Below are 10,190 nucleotides of genomic sequence, written 5' to 3'. Positions count from 1 at the left end.
CCATAAAATTCACTCTCTTAAAGTGTACAATTCAGTGATAGTCTATTGACAAGGTTGTGTAACCATTAGCACTATCTAATTCCAGGACATTTTCATCACCCCAAAAAGAAATCTTGTTAGAGTCACCCCCCATTCCCTCCTCCCCTTAGTGTCTGGCAACCACTAATCTACCTTGTCTTTATGGATTTCCCTATTCTGGACATTTCATATCATTGTAATCGTAGAATATGCTGCTTTTGTGTCTGGCTTCTTTCACTTAGCATGATGTTTTCAGGCTTCATTCACCTTGTAGCATGAATTAGTACATCACTCCTTTTTATGGTTGTGTAATATTCCATTGTGTGGATATACCACATTTTTGTTTATTCATTCATCAATTGTTGGTCATTTGGTTTGTTACACTTTTTTGGCTATTATGAATGATGCTTCTTTGAACATTTGTGTACAAGTTTTTGTGTAAACATATGTTTTCAATTCTCTTGGGTATATATCTAAGAATGGAATTGCTAGGTCATATGGTATATGCTTAACTTTTTGAGGAACTGACAAGCAGTTTTCTAAAGTGGCTGCATCATTTTACATTCTCATCAGGAATGTTGTGAAGGTTCTGATTTCTCCACATTCTCATCAACACTTGTTCTTCTCTAACTTTTTGCTCATAGCCATCCTAGTGGGTGTGAAGTGGAATTTCACTGTGGGTTTGATTTGCATTTCCCTAATGACTAATAAAGTTGAGTGTTTTTTCATGTGCTTATTAGCCATTTGTATATCTTCTTTGGAGTAATGTCTATTCAAAGCTTCTGCTGATTTTTAAATTGGATTATTTAGTTTTTATTGTCAAACTGTAAGAGTTCATTATGTATTCTGAATACAAGACCTTTATTATGTATAGGATTTGCAAATATTTCCTCCCATTCTGTGAATTGTGTTTTCACTTTTTTCTTTATAACAGCTTTATTGATATATAATTCACATGCCATAAATTCATCATTAAAGTGTACAATTCCATTTTTTTTTAGTATATTCACAGAGTTGCTATACAATCATCACCCTCATTTTCTTGATAGTTTTCTTTGAAGCATAAAAGTTACTAATTTTGATGAAGACCAATCATCTATCAATTTTTTTCTTTGGTTGCTTATGTTTTTGGTGTCATTCATATTTAAGAAACCATTGCCTAACCCAAGATCATGAAGGTTACACCTACATTTTAAGAGTTTCCTAGTTTTACTCCTTACATTTAGGTTTATGGCCCATTTGAGTTAAAGCTTATATACAGTGTAAGGTAGGAATCCAACTTCATTCTTTTGCATGGGAATATCCAGTTGTCCCAGCACTGTTCGAGAAGACTATTCTTTCCCCATTGAATTGTCCTGGCACACTTGTTGAAAATCAGTTGGCCATAAATGCATGGTTTTATTTCTGGACTCAATTCTATTCCATTTATCGAAATGTCTGTTCTTATACCAGTACTAAACAGCCTTGATTTCTGTAGCTCTGTAATAAGTTTGAAATCAGAATGTTTTAGCCCTCCAACTGTTTTTCTTTCCAAGACTGTGTTGGCTATCTATTACATTTTCATATTAACTGTAAGAAAATTAAAGTAAGAAACTTCAAACTGTCTTCTAAAGTGGCTGCATCATTTTGACTCTGCAACGAATAAGAGTTCCTGTTGTTCTGAATCCTCATCAGCATTTGGTATTGTCAGTTTAGCCATTCTAATAACTGTGTAGTGGTATCTCATTGCTTTTTTAACTTCCATTCCCTAATGACAAATAATGTAGAGCATCTCTTCATATGCTTGTTTGTCCTGAGTATATTTTTTTTGATAAAGTGTCTGTTCATACCTTTTGCCCATTTTTTGACTGGAGTGTTTGTTTTCTTGTTGTTTTTAAGAGTTCTTTGTATATTTTGCATACAAGTCCTCTATCGGATACGTGTTTTGCAAATATTTTCCCCCAGCCTGTAGCTTGTCTTTTTGTTCTCTTACTTGAATATTTTGAATTAAAAAACCCCTCTTGGTAAGCTTTAACAATGCACCTGCTTAAAACCCATTAAAGGGTACCCATTCAAGACTGCTGCTTTGCGAATTACAAAAAGGGACTCCACCTGGAAAGATCCAGAATGAGGTGAAGATATGCATTTGGATCTCATTCCCCATCCACTTCCTTCGCTGGTGGCTTTGTGCAAGACAAAAACTGCACAATCACACTGCAACAACCCACGTTGATCTTAAGTGTATCCATAATAGACTTACAGAACCCTCCATGATAGGGCTCTTGCTTATTCTCCAGCCACATCTCATCTTTCTACCCTTCCTCTCTACAGCCTCAAAAGCCTTATCTCAGCAACTTGAAGAAGCTTTGCTTCCAGCCTCAAGACTTTCATGTTTCTTCTGCCAGTGTGGCGGGCTGACTTTTCAGATGACCCCCGATGATCCTTACCTCCTGGTGTTCATGGCCTTGGTGGTCCCCTTCTCTTGTGAGTGGGCTAGACCTTGTGACTTGCTGCTAGTGAATAAAGTAGAGCAAAAGTGATGGAATATCACTTCCAACATTAGGTTGTAAGTGACTAACTTCTGTCTTGCTTGCACATTCTCTCTTCCTCTCTCACTTGTTCATGCTAATGAAGCCAACTGACATGTTGCAAGCTCCTTTTGGAGAGATTCGTGTGGCAAAGAACTAAGAAAGGCCTTGGGCCAATAGCTTACGAGGAGCCAAGGCCTCAGTCCAACAGCCTGCGAGGAACTCAGCCCTGCCAATAACCACCTGAGTCATACTGGAAGCAGATGAGGCCTCTCTTTTGCAACGTTCATCATCATTGCAATTAGTTCATTATCTGAGTATTCATTTCCTATCTGTCTTCCCCAAGACTGTCAGTTCCAAGTCAGAGCTGGCTATATTTTTTCCATACTGAATTCCCAGAACCAAACAGGGTGCCTAACACAGAGTGGAGATATAGTAATTGTAGAATGAAAAAAATGAATCAACAGTTGAAGGAATTAATAAATGAAGTACACTGAAGCCTCATAGGTCAGAAAGGAGGCAGGAAAAAAAAGCCCAGTGCCCTAGTAAAGACAGTTATAAAAGTCCCACAATTCCCAGGGTTTATTTTTTTAAATATCCAAAAAAAAAAAAACAACCCCAAAATCAAAAATCAAACCATGTCAACATGTTCTAGATAAAAATTTGTTATGACAGTGTGTAACCAAATGCTCTATGTAAATAAAAAGTCCAAGAAGGGTTCGTTCATAGTCCAGGATTTTTTTTTTCTTTTTTTCCCCCCTTTTTTTTTTCTCCCCCCCCTCTTTTTTTTTTTCCTTTTCTTTTTCTTTTTTCCCCCCCTCAGGATTTTGATTTTTAAAAACTTTGCAGTTTTAACAGGAATAACAGGAATTGACCTGGAACATAAAGGATGAGAGTGAAGACAGAGTGCCTGTTGAACAGAAGCTGCCCCACATGATCGACAGGCTGGAGCTGCTGTTCCTCTGCTCTTGATATTAAATCTGGGAAAAAGCATCCAGTTTTTTCCGTTAAACAAACTTTTAGCTAAATGCAGAAAGGAGGATTTTTGAAGTTTGGGGATAAACCTGTGGCCACAGAAAGGTAAATTCAGACCAGTTGTTTTAGTTGGCGAAACTCCTATAGGACTTTTTAAATGATGATACTATATAATCAGCAGCCAATGAACGGGTTTCATCAGCGGGTCCTAAGCTTCACTGCCTACCAAATAATATCCAGCTCACTCCCTGGTGGGGCATGTGGAGGCTCAGCTGACCTTTGCAGCCCGCTCTTCTTCTGCTTCCCCTCGCACACCTTCCCCCTCGCACACCTTTCCCCTTGCACACCCATGGCTCTTGCCTTCCTCAGTCACAGGGCACACCTTTTCATCTCTGTGCCTTTGCACATGGTCTTCTTCTGACTGGCGGTCCCCCTTTAGTGCCACCCAGTCCCTGCGACACCAGATTCAAATCTCAGTGCTCCCGATTCCCCCAGAAGTGAGGGCTCTACTGATCTGTCTCAAAGGGCACTTGGATTTACCTCTTTAATGGCCTCTAACACATTCAATGTTGTATCATTAGCAGGCATGTGTTTTACTGATCCTCTCTACTACTCAGACCAGAGGATATGGTCTCTGTCTTGATGACCTTTTGTCCTTACATTTTCCAGCACAAGGCTTTGAATGGAGCAGGGGCTTGAAATATATGTGTTGTTAAATGAATAAATGAAAAAAATGAATGAAACATATATGCTAAAAGGCTTTTAAATGAGTCAGATGTACTTTATATCCCAATGCCAATAATAATATACCCATAGAAAGAGATTTAATGTTAAAAATATTGTAATTTGCCTTTTTATGAAATTTTGTTTTCAAATGTACCAATTACACTCTCTCATGAAACAAAAAGGAACTTAGAAATGAATAAACAGAATGCTTCTTCACTAGTCCACTAGAACACTGACTAAATGTCCTAATACATTGCTCTAAATGGTCATGTAAAAGCCAAGGAAGTAAATAACTAACAAAGCAAACTATTAAATATAGGAAAATGAGCTTTTCAAAAGCTTTCTGGAATTCTTTAGTCTATTGTTGAACTTTTAACAAAATAATTTGAACAACTTTTAAAGTTTAATAATAAACACTACTCCTGTATAAAGTGATTAAGTCAAAGTAGTTTACTTCAAATACAGGAATTAATTACAGAAATGGAATGTACAGATTATTTAGGGAATGTTGTTTGAGAGGACAGTGCTCTCATGACTAAGTCTAGTGTATCCTGAATCCTCATGTTATTTCTTTCTATCGTGGAAGACTGTCTCCCAGACTTCATGCTTTCTTCTGTATCGAGGGGGATAAGGGTATGGGGGTTGAACTGACATCGAGGCTCTCCCAGGATGCCAACTCTGTGGAAAGAATTATTGGTATAGCCAAATATTTGCTGAGGCCAAAGACTAAGGTATTGGGTTGGCCAAAAATTTGTCTGGGTTTTTCTGTAACATCTTATGGAAAAACTGGAACTAAGTTTTTGGCCAACCCAGTATATGGTTGACTTGTGCGTGTGTATAAAGCTAAGACTGATACACACACACACACACAAATACACACACACACACATCTATTTCTTAAATATGGGTTCAAAAACTCGACCCATAGCAAGATTTTGTACTGGCCCTTCCCTTATTTCCCAAAGATGATTCTTCTAACAGGAAAACCTCAGTCTTACAAAGTCTGCTACTCACTTCACCAAATTAGAACTATTTGAAGTCTAGCCTATCTTTCTAGTTTTTTCTAGTCTAGATGGGTATACCAAGAACTGATCTGGAAAGAAAACAGGTCGAGAGGAACAGGGGATGGTAGGAAGACGGTGCTTCCACCTTTGTTCAGCTTTCTGGCAGAGGCACCATGTCTGAGCCCTTGCCCCTCCTGGGCCCCACCTAGGAAGCAACACTCAGTCTTCTCTCCTTCCTCTCTCCTTGGGCCACTTACATTGGCATGTGCACAGAGTCCAGATTTTCCTTGTGCTCTTGCATCCGGGCTGGGAATTTCATGCCTACTTGACGGTACTTTTTCTCAGAGATATTCTGAGCTTTTTCTCTGAGAGAGGGCAGCAGAGTAGACATGACTGGAGAGCGCATGTTAATGGCTTTTTTCATCGCTGGGCGCTTTGCCATCATTCTCCTGGGGGTGGGGGTGACATTTAGGTCACATCATCTTGTTTTCTAGAAATGTCCTTGAGCTTAGGAGAGTCAAATGGTCATACCTGAATTGTACAAAAGTCATGCGTTTCTTTTCCCCTCCTGACTCTTCATCCTCGCGCTTCCTTCGAGGAATGTTGAACATGTCGGAACGAAAGAGCCTCCCTATTTCTTCCTCAATCTCTGTGAAGTGTTGACGTCGGAAGACAATCCAGGCTACATACGTACAGAAAGTATAAAAGGACTACGACAGAAAACAGACGAGAATTGGAACCCACAGTTACGACATGAAAAACTCCCACCTGTCTATAGAACACTACTAAGTAGACGCAAACCCAGGTGACCTGCTCTCTCCACATGCCTGAAGGGCTGTGGAAAATTATACATGTACTCGCCTTTGCAGGAGGAAAATCAGACCAAAGATTTAAGGAGTGGCACACAGCTTATTAGTATCCTTTGTAGAAAGGATATTCATTAAAAATAGGTGCCTGACAAATGTCTATTTGTTGTTGCTATACTTCATGTTTCATATCAAAGAGCAGAGCCCCTAAACGTAAGTGACTCACCTCAAAGAATTTCCAGTCTTTTTGTGTATCTGATATTTTCCCCCTGAAATATAACAAATCACAACTATAGGTTGGAAAGGGAAGTTCAATATTTCAGTGATCTAGGCAACCCCTTATCTTCAAAAGGCCTTTTGCAGATCATTACCTGTGGTCCCATACCTATTTAGTCACATAAATGTTATCAAAAGGCATTGATAATGAGTGCCAATGTCTTTTTCTTCAACTTCTTAGGTTACCCAGATCAAAACCTCTAGTGTTTGGTCAGAAGTTAATCAACATATCCAGTGATAAACCATAATGGAAAAGAACATGAAAAAGAATGTATATATATGTATAACTGAATCAATTTGCTATACAGCAGAAATTAACACAACATTGTAAATCAACTATTAAAAAAACTAAAAAAAATCCCCATTAAAGTGGGGTTCATAAAAAAGCTAATCAATATAAATTCAGGGGCTTCCCTGGTGGCGCAGTGGTTGAGAGTCTGCCTGCCAATGCAGGGGACACGGGTTCGAGCCCTGCTTTGGGAAGATCCCATATGCCGCGGAGCAACTAGGCCCGTGAGCCACAACTACTGAGCCTGCGCGTCTGGAGCCTGTGCTCTGCAACAAGAGAGGCCGCGATAGTGAGAGGCCCGCGCACCGCGATGAAGAGTGGCCCCCACTTGCCGCAACTAGAGAAAGCCCATGCACAGAAATGAAGACCCAACACAGCCAAAAATAAATTAATTAATTTAAAAAAAAATATATATATATATAAATTCAGGATAAACAAGCCAGCCCTCGCTGTATTCTTCCAAATGTTTCTAGTAATGTGAGTGTTAGGGCGGTGAGGAGAGTGGAAAGGTGGTGAAGAGGTAACACAAGGTGTTAGTAGGTATGGAAGTAAAGAACTAGAGGCTAAGTCTAAAATGAAGAAAAAGAAAAAAAAATCTTAAACAGTGGTTATGGCTATTGGGTACAGAAAGAATCAGAAACAAAACAGACACAGGTCTATCTATGCCATACCATCAACTGGCTGGGAAGAAAAGTGCGCTCTTCCTTCTGAACGAGGTATGTAGACCGAGCCTTGTCTCTTAAAGGTAGACAAACGCCCAAGAGTCCTTGCAACACAAATTCAGTGTTAAGGGTACTGGCATGGGCACACTTAGTAAACTTGGCCTCCCTCTCCATTCAGAACACAGACCATTCTGATTCTGATTGCCAGCCTTGGGAAAGCAGGCATGGCCAGGGGAGGACTTGAGAGTTGAATGATGGGGCTATGCACCTGCAGTCACTTGATCAGTCTTGGGGGCCAAGGCCAGACCCAGGGCACTCCAAGGTTGATCCTGGGTCTGCTTCTGCTTTTGCTTTGGGTTTCCTTGGAGTAACTAACTCCTAGGATTGGCCCTGGTATCAGGTTCTCCAGAACTGTCCCGACTCCCATGGTCTGGGGAAGTTGACCCAAACTCCTCAGGACCTCCAGCTTTTTCACAGAGACTTCATGGGCTGTATGGGCCCAAACTAGCCCTCCATTTGGAGGAACCACTGAAGAGGTGGTTCAGCTTTTACTGGGGTGGGTCCCTCCGGTGGGTCCCTCCCCTCTGGCAGATGCTTCATTTCCTCACGTGCAAGTCTTCAACAAAGAATTAAGGCAACAGTAATTACAGTGAACATTTACTAAATATGGACTATGTGCCAAATACTATGCTAAGCCCTTTACATTTATGATCACATTTAGTTCTCACAGATTGCATGATTATTCCCACTTTACAGGTGGGGAGACTGATGACGAGACTGAAGTCCAAAGACATTATTTAATTAGGGACAGAGTCTGAACTAAAAATCAGGCCTGTCAGGTCTCCACATTTGTCCTTGTAACCCAGAATGCTAGGAAAATAAGCTTTTTCTTTAAAATATTTCAGAGATGAAACCATTAAACAACAGAGCCCAGCAGAAACTTTTTAGGACAAGCCTCCTTCTGTGTCACCTAAAGCCTTTACCCAACAAGAGTGCTTCTGTGGTATTCCCGCCCTTCCACTGCCTCTGCCAGCTGAAACCAGAGACCATGCACACCTGTCAAGCTGAAGCGGAAACCAACCAAACTCTGGCTTTGGAATACTGAGTTGGCCTGCGTCCTTGGGAGAAGGTTTAGAGCAGTATTTACGCTGGCACAACCCAAACCAGCACCATCTTAGCAAGGTTTTGAAATGACAGAGTGATTGACCAGGAAACACACACTTTCTCTCCTTTTCTTTCGTTTTTCTTTTTTTAAACATTAGAAGAGAAGGTACCATGAACCTCCGCTCCTTTCCCTCAAGTTGTCGCAAAACTGGGACTTCTTTCTCTCTTAAAGTCCAGAGCAAACTGATATAGCTCACAGTGCAGAAATTAAGAACAGAATGTGTGGGGCTTCCCTAGTGGCGCAGTGGTTGAGAATCTGCCTGCCAATGCAGGGGACACGGGTTTGAGCCCTGGTCTGGGAAGATCCCACATGCCGCGGGGCAACTAGGCCCGTGCGCCACAACTACTGAGGCTGCGCGTCTGGAGCCTGTGCTCCACAACAAGACAGGCCGCGATAGTGAGAGGCCCGCGCACCACGATGAAGAGTGGCCCCCGCTTGCCGCAACTAGAGAAAGCCCTCGCACAGAAACGAAGACCCAACACAGCCATAAATAAATAAATAAATAAAGATTAAGATGGTAAATTAAAAAAAAAAAAGAAGAAGAACAGAATGTAGTGGGTTTCTTCTGACCTGAAATGAGTCCAGGAACTGGAGACAGAGAATGAGTACATTTGGGAATGAGCACATTTAAATCTGCCAGTTCATCTCTTGCTGGTGAATCCTGAGTCATTTTCCTTTTTTTAAAAATTATTTTTATATTTTAATTTTACACATATAAAATAACTATAAATATATTCTATAATTTTAATAAGTACATAATAATTATAAATTGGTTATAAATTTAGAAATGTACTGAGTATAAATAACAAATTTAGGCCCTCCAAATCCTCTACAAATTGAAACAGGGTTGATAACAGCACAATCCAATAGAAATATAATGCAAGCCACAAATGTAACTTAAAACTTTCTAGGAGCCACAGTAAAAAGAAACAGGTGATATTAATTTTAATAATATATTGTACCCCAACCCCCAAATATTATCATTTCAATATGTAATCAATATTTTAAATTATTAATGAGATATTTTATTCATTTTTAAACTTTTTGTATAGTGTATATTTTACACTTACAGCACATTTCAACATGGACCAGCCACATTCCAAGTGCTCAATAGCCACACGTGGCAACTGGCTGCCGTGCTGGTCAACAAAGATGCTGTACATTTACCCGTGAGGGCAGAATCCAAAGGAAAGAGGGGAAAGCCAAGCTGTTGGTAAACCCAGAGATTGTCAGTGGCCTGTTATGTGCTTTCTTATTCCTTCTTGCTATATTAGACTCTTAGCTCTAAACCAAAATGAGGAGAGCTTATCATATTTTTAGTCATTCCTGAAGGGGTGCAAAGCCTAGGGCCAGACCCATGGGGTTCTGGGCTGGAGAGAGAAAAAAACTGTGCTCCCACTTGCCCCCTGCTGCCTTAGGTGAAGTCAGGTTTAAATGATGGTCAAGGCCTGCTCTGTACAAGGGAAGAGAAATGTCAAAGGAATGTGTTTGGGGGAGGGAAAAGAGACCTTGGTGCAAGTGACTGGAGGTGGCAGGGGGAGGGCTTAAAGATGATTTAAACACCTGAGCTTCAAAGAAACGCCTTCTCCCCATCCTCATCCCCACAGCCAGCCTCTTTGGTCACCGGTCAGGTGACAGCTGCACGGACCGCAGAGGAGAAGGGTATACCTCCTAGGGTAGAGGTGGGGTTGGAGCCAGAATTGGCCATAACCAAAGATCAGATCTAATTCTATGGCTTGTGCCATGAGGAGGTTTTCTTATC

General features: G+C 40.6%; 1 protein-coding gene across 3 annotated transcripts in view; it reads right to left on the bottom strand.

The window, feature by feature from the left end:
* Positions 1 to 4,561: 4,561 nt before the first annotated feature.
* PPP1R36 (protein phosphatase 1 regulatory subunit 36) overlaps positions 4,562 to 10,190 on the bottom strand; it is a 31,574-nt gene continuing 25,945 nt past the window's right edge. For all 3 annotated transcript variants that reach the window (XM_036843554.1, XM_036843556.1, XM_036843555.1), the window contains 4 exons: positions 6,263 to 6,305; positions 5,762 to 5,940; positions 5,488 to 5,679; positions 4,562 to 4,904 (listed from right to left, as the gene is read on the bottom strand). In XM_036843554.1, coding sequence (XP_036699449.1) covers positions 4,721 to 4,904; positions 5,488 to 5,679; positions 5,762 to 5,940; positions 6,263 to 6,305 — 598 coding nt within the window. In that variant the 3' untranslated portion in view covers positions 4,562 to 4,720. The remainder of the gene's footprint in view (positions 4,905 to 5,487; positions 5,680 to 5,761; positions 5,941 to 6,262; positions 6,306 to 10,190) is intronic.

The sequence above is a fragment of the Balaenoptera musculus genome, chromosome 2 (genome assembly GCF_009873245.2).
Source record: "Balaenoptera musculus isolate JJ_BM4_2016_0621 chromosome 2, mBalMus1.pri.v3, whole genome shotgun sequence".
Taxonomy (NCBI): domain Eukaryota; kingdom Metazoa; phylum Chordata; class Mammalia; order Artiodactyla; family Balaenopteridae; genus Balaenoptera; species Balaenoptera musculus.
The sequence above is the reverse complement of the archived record's forward strand: the minus strand, read 5'-3'. Positions and strand labels throughout refer to the sequence as shown.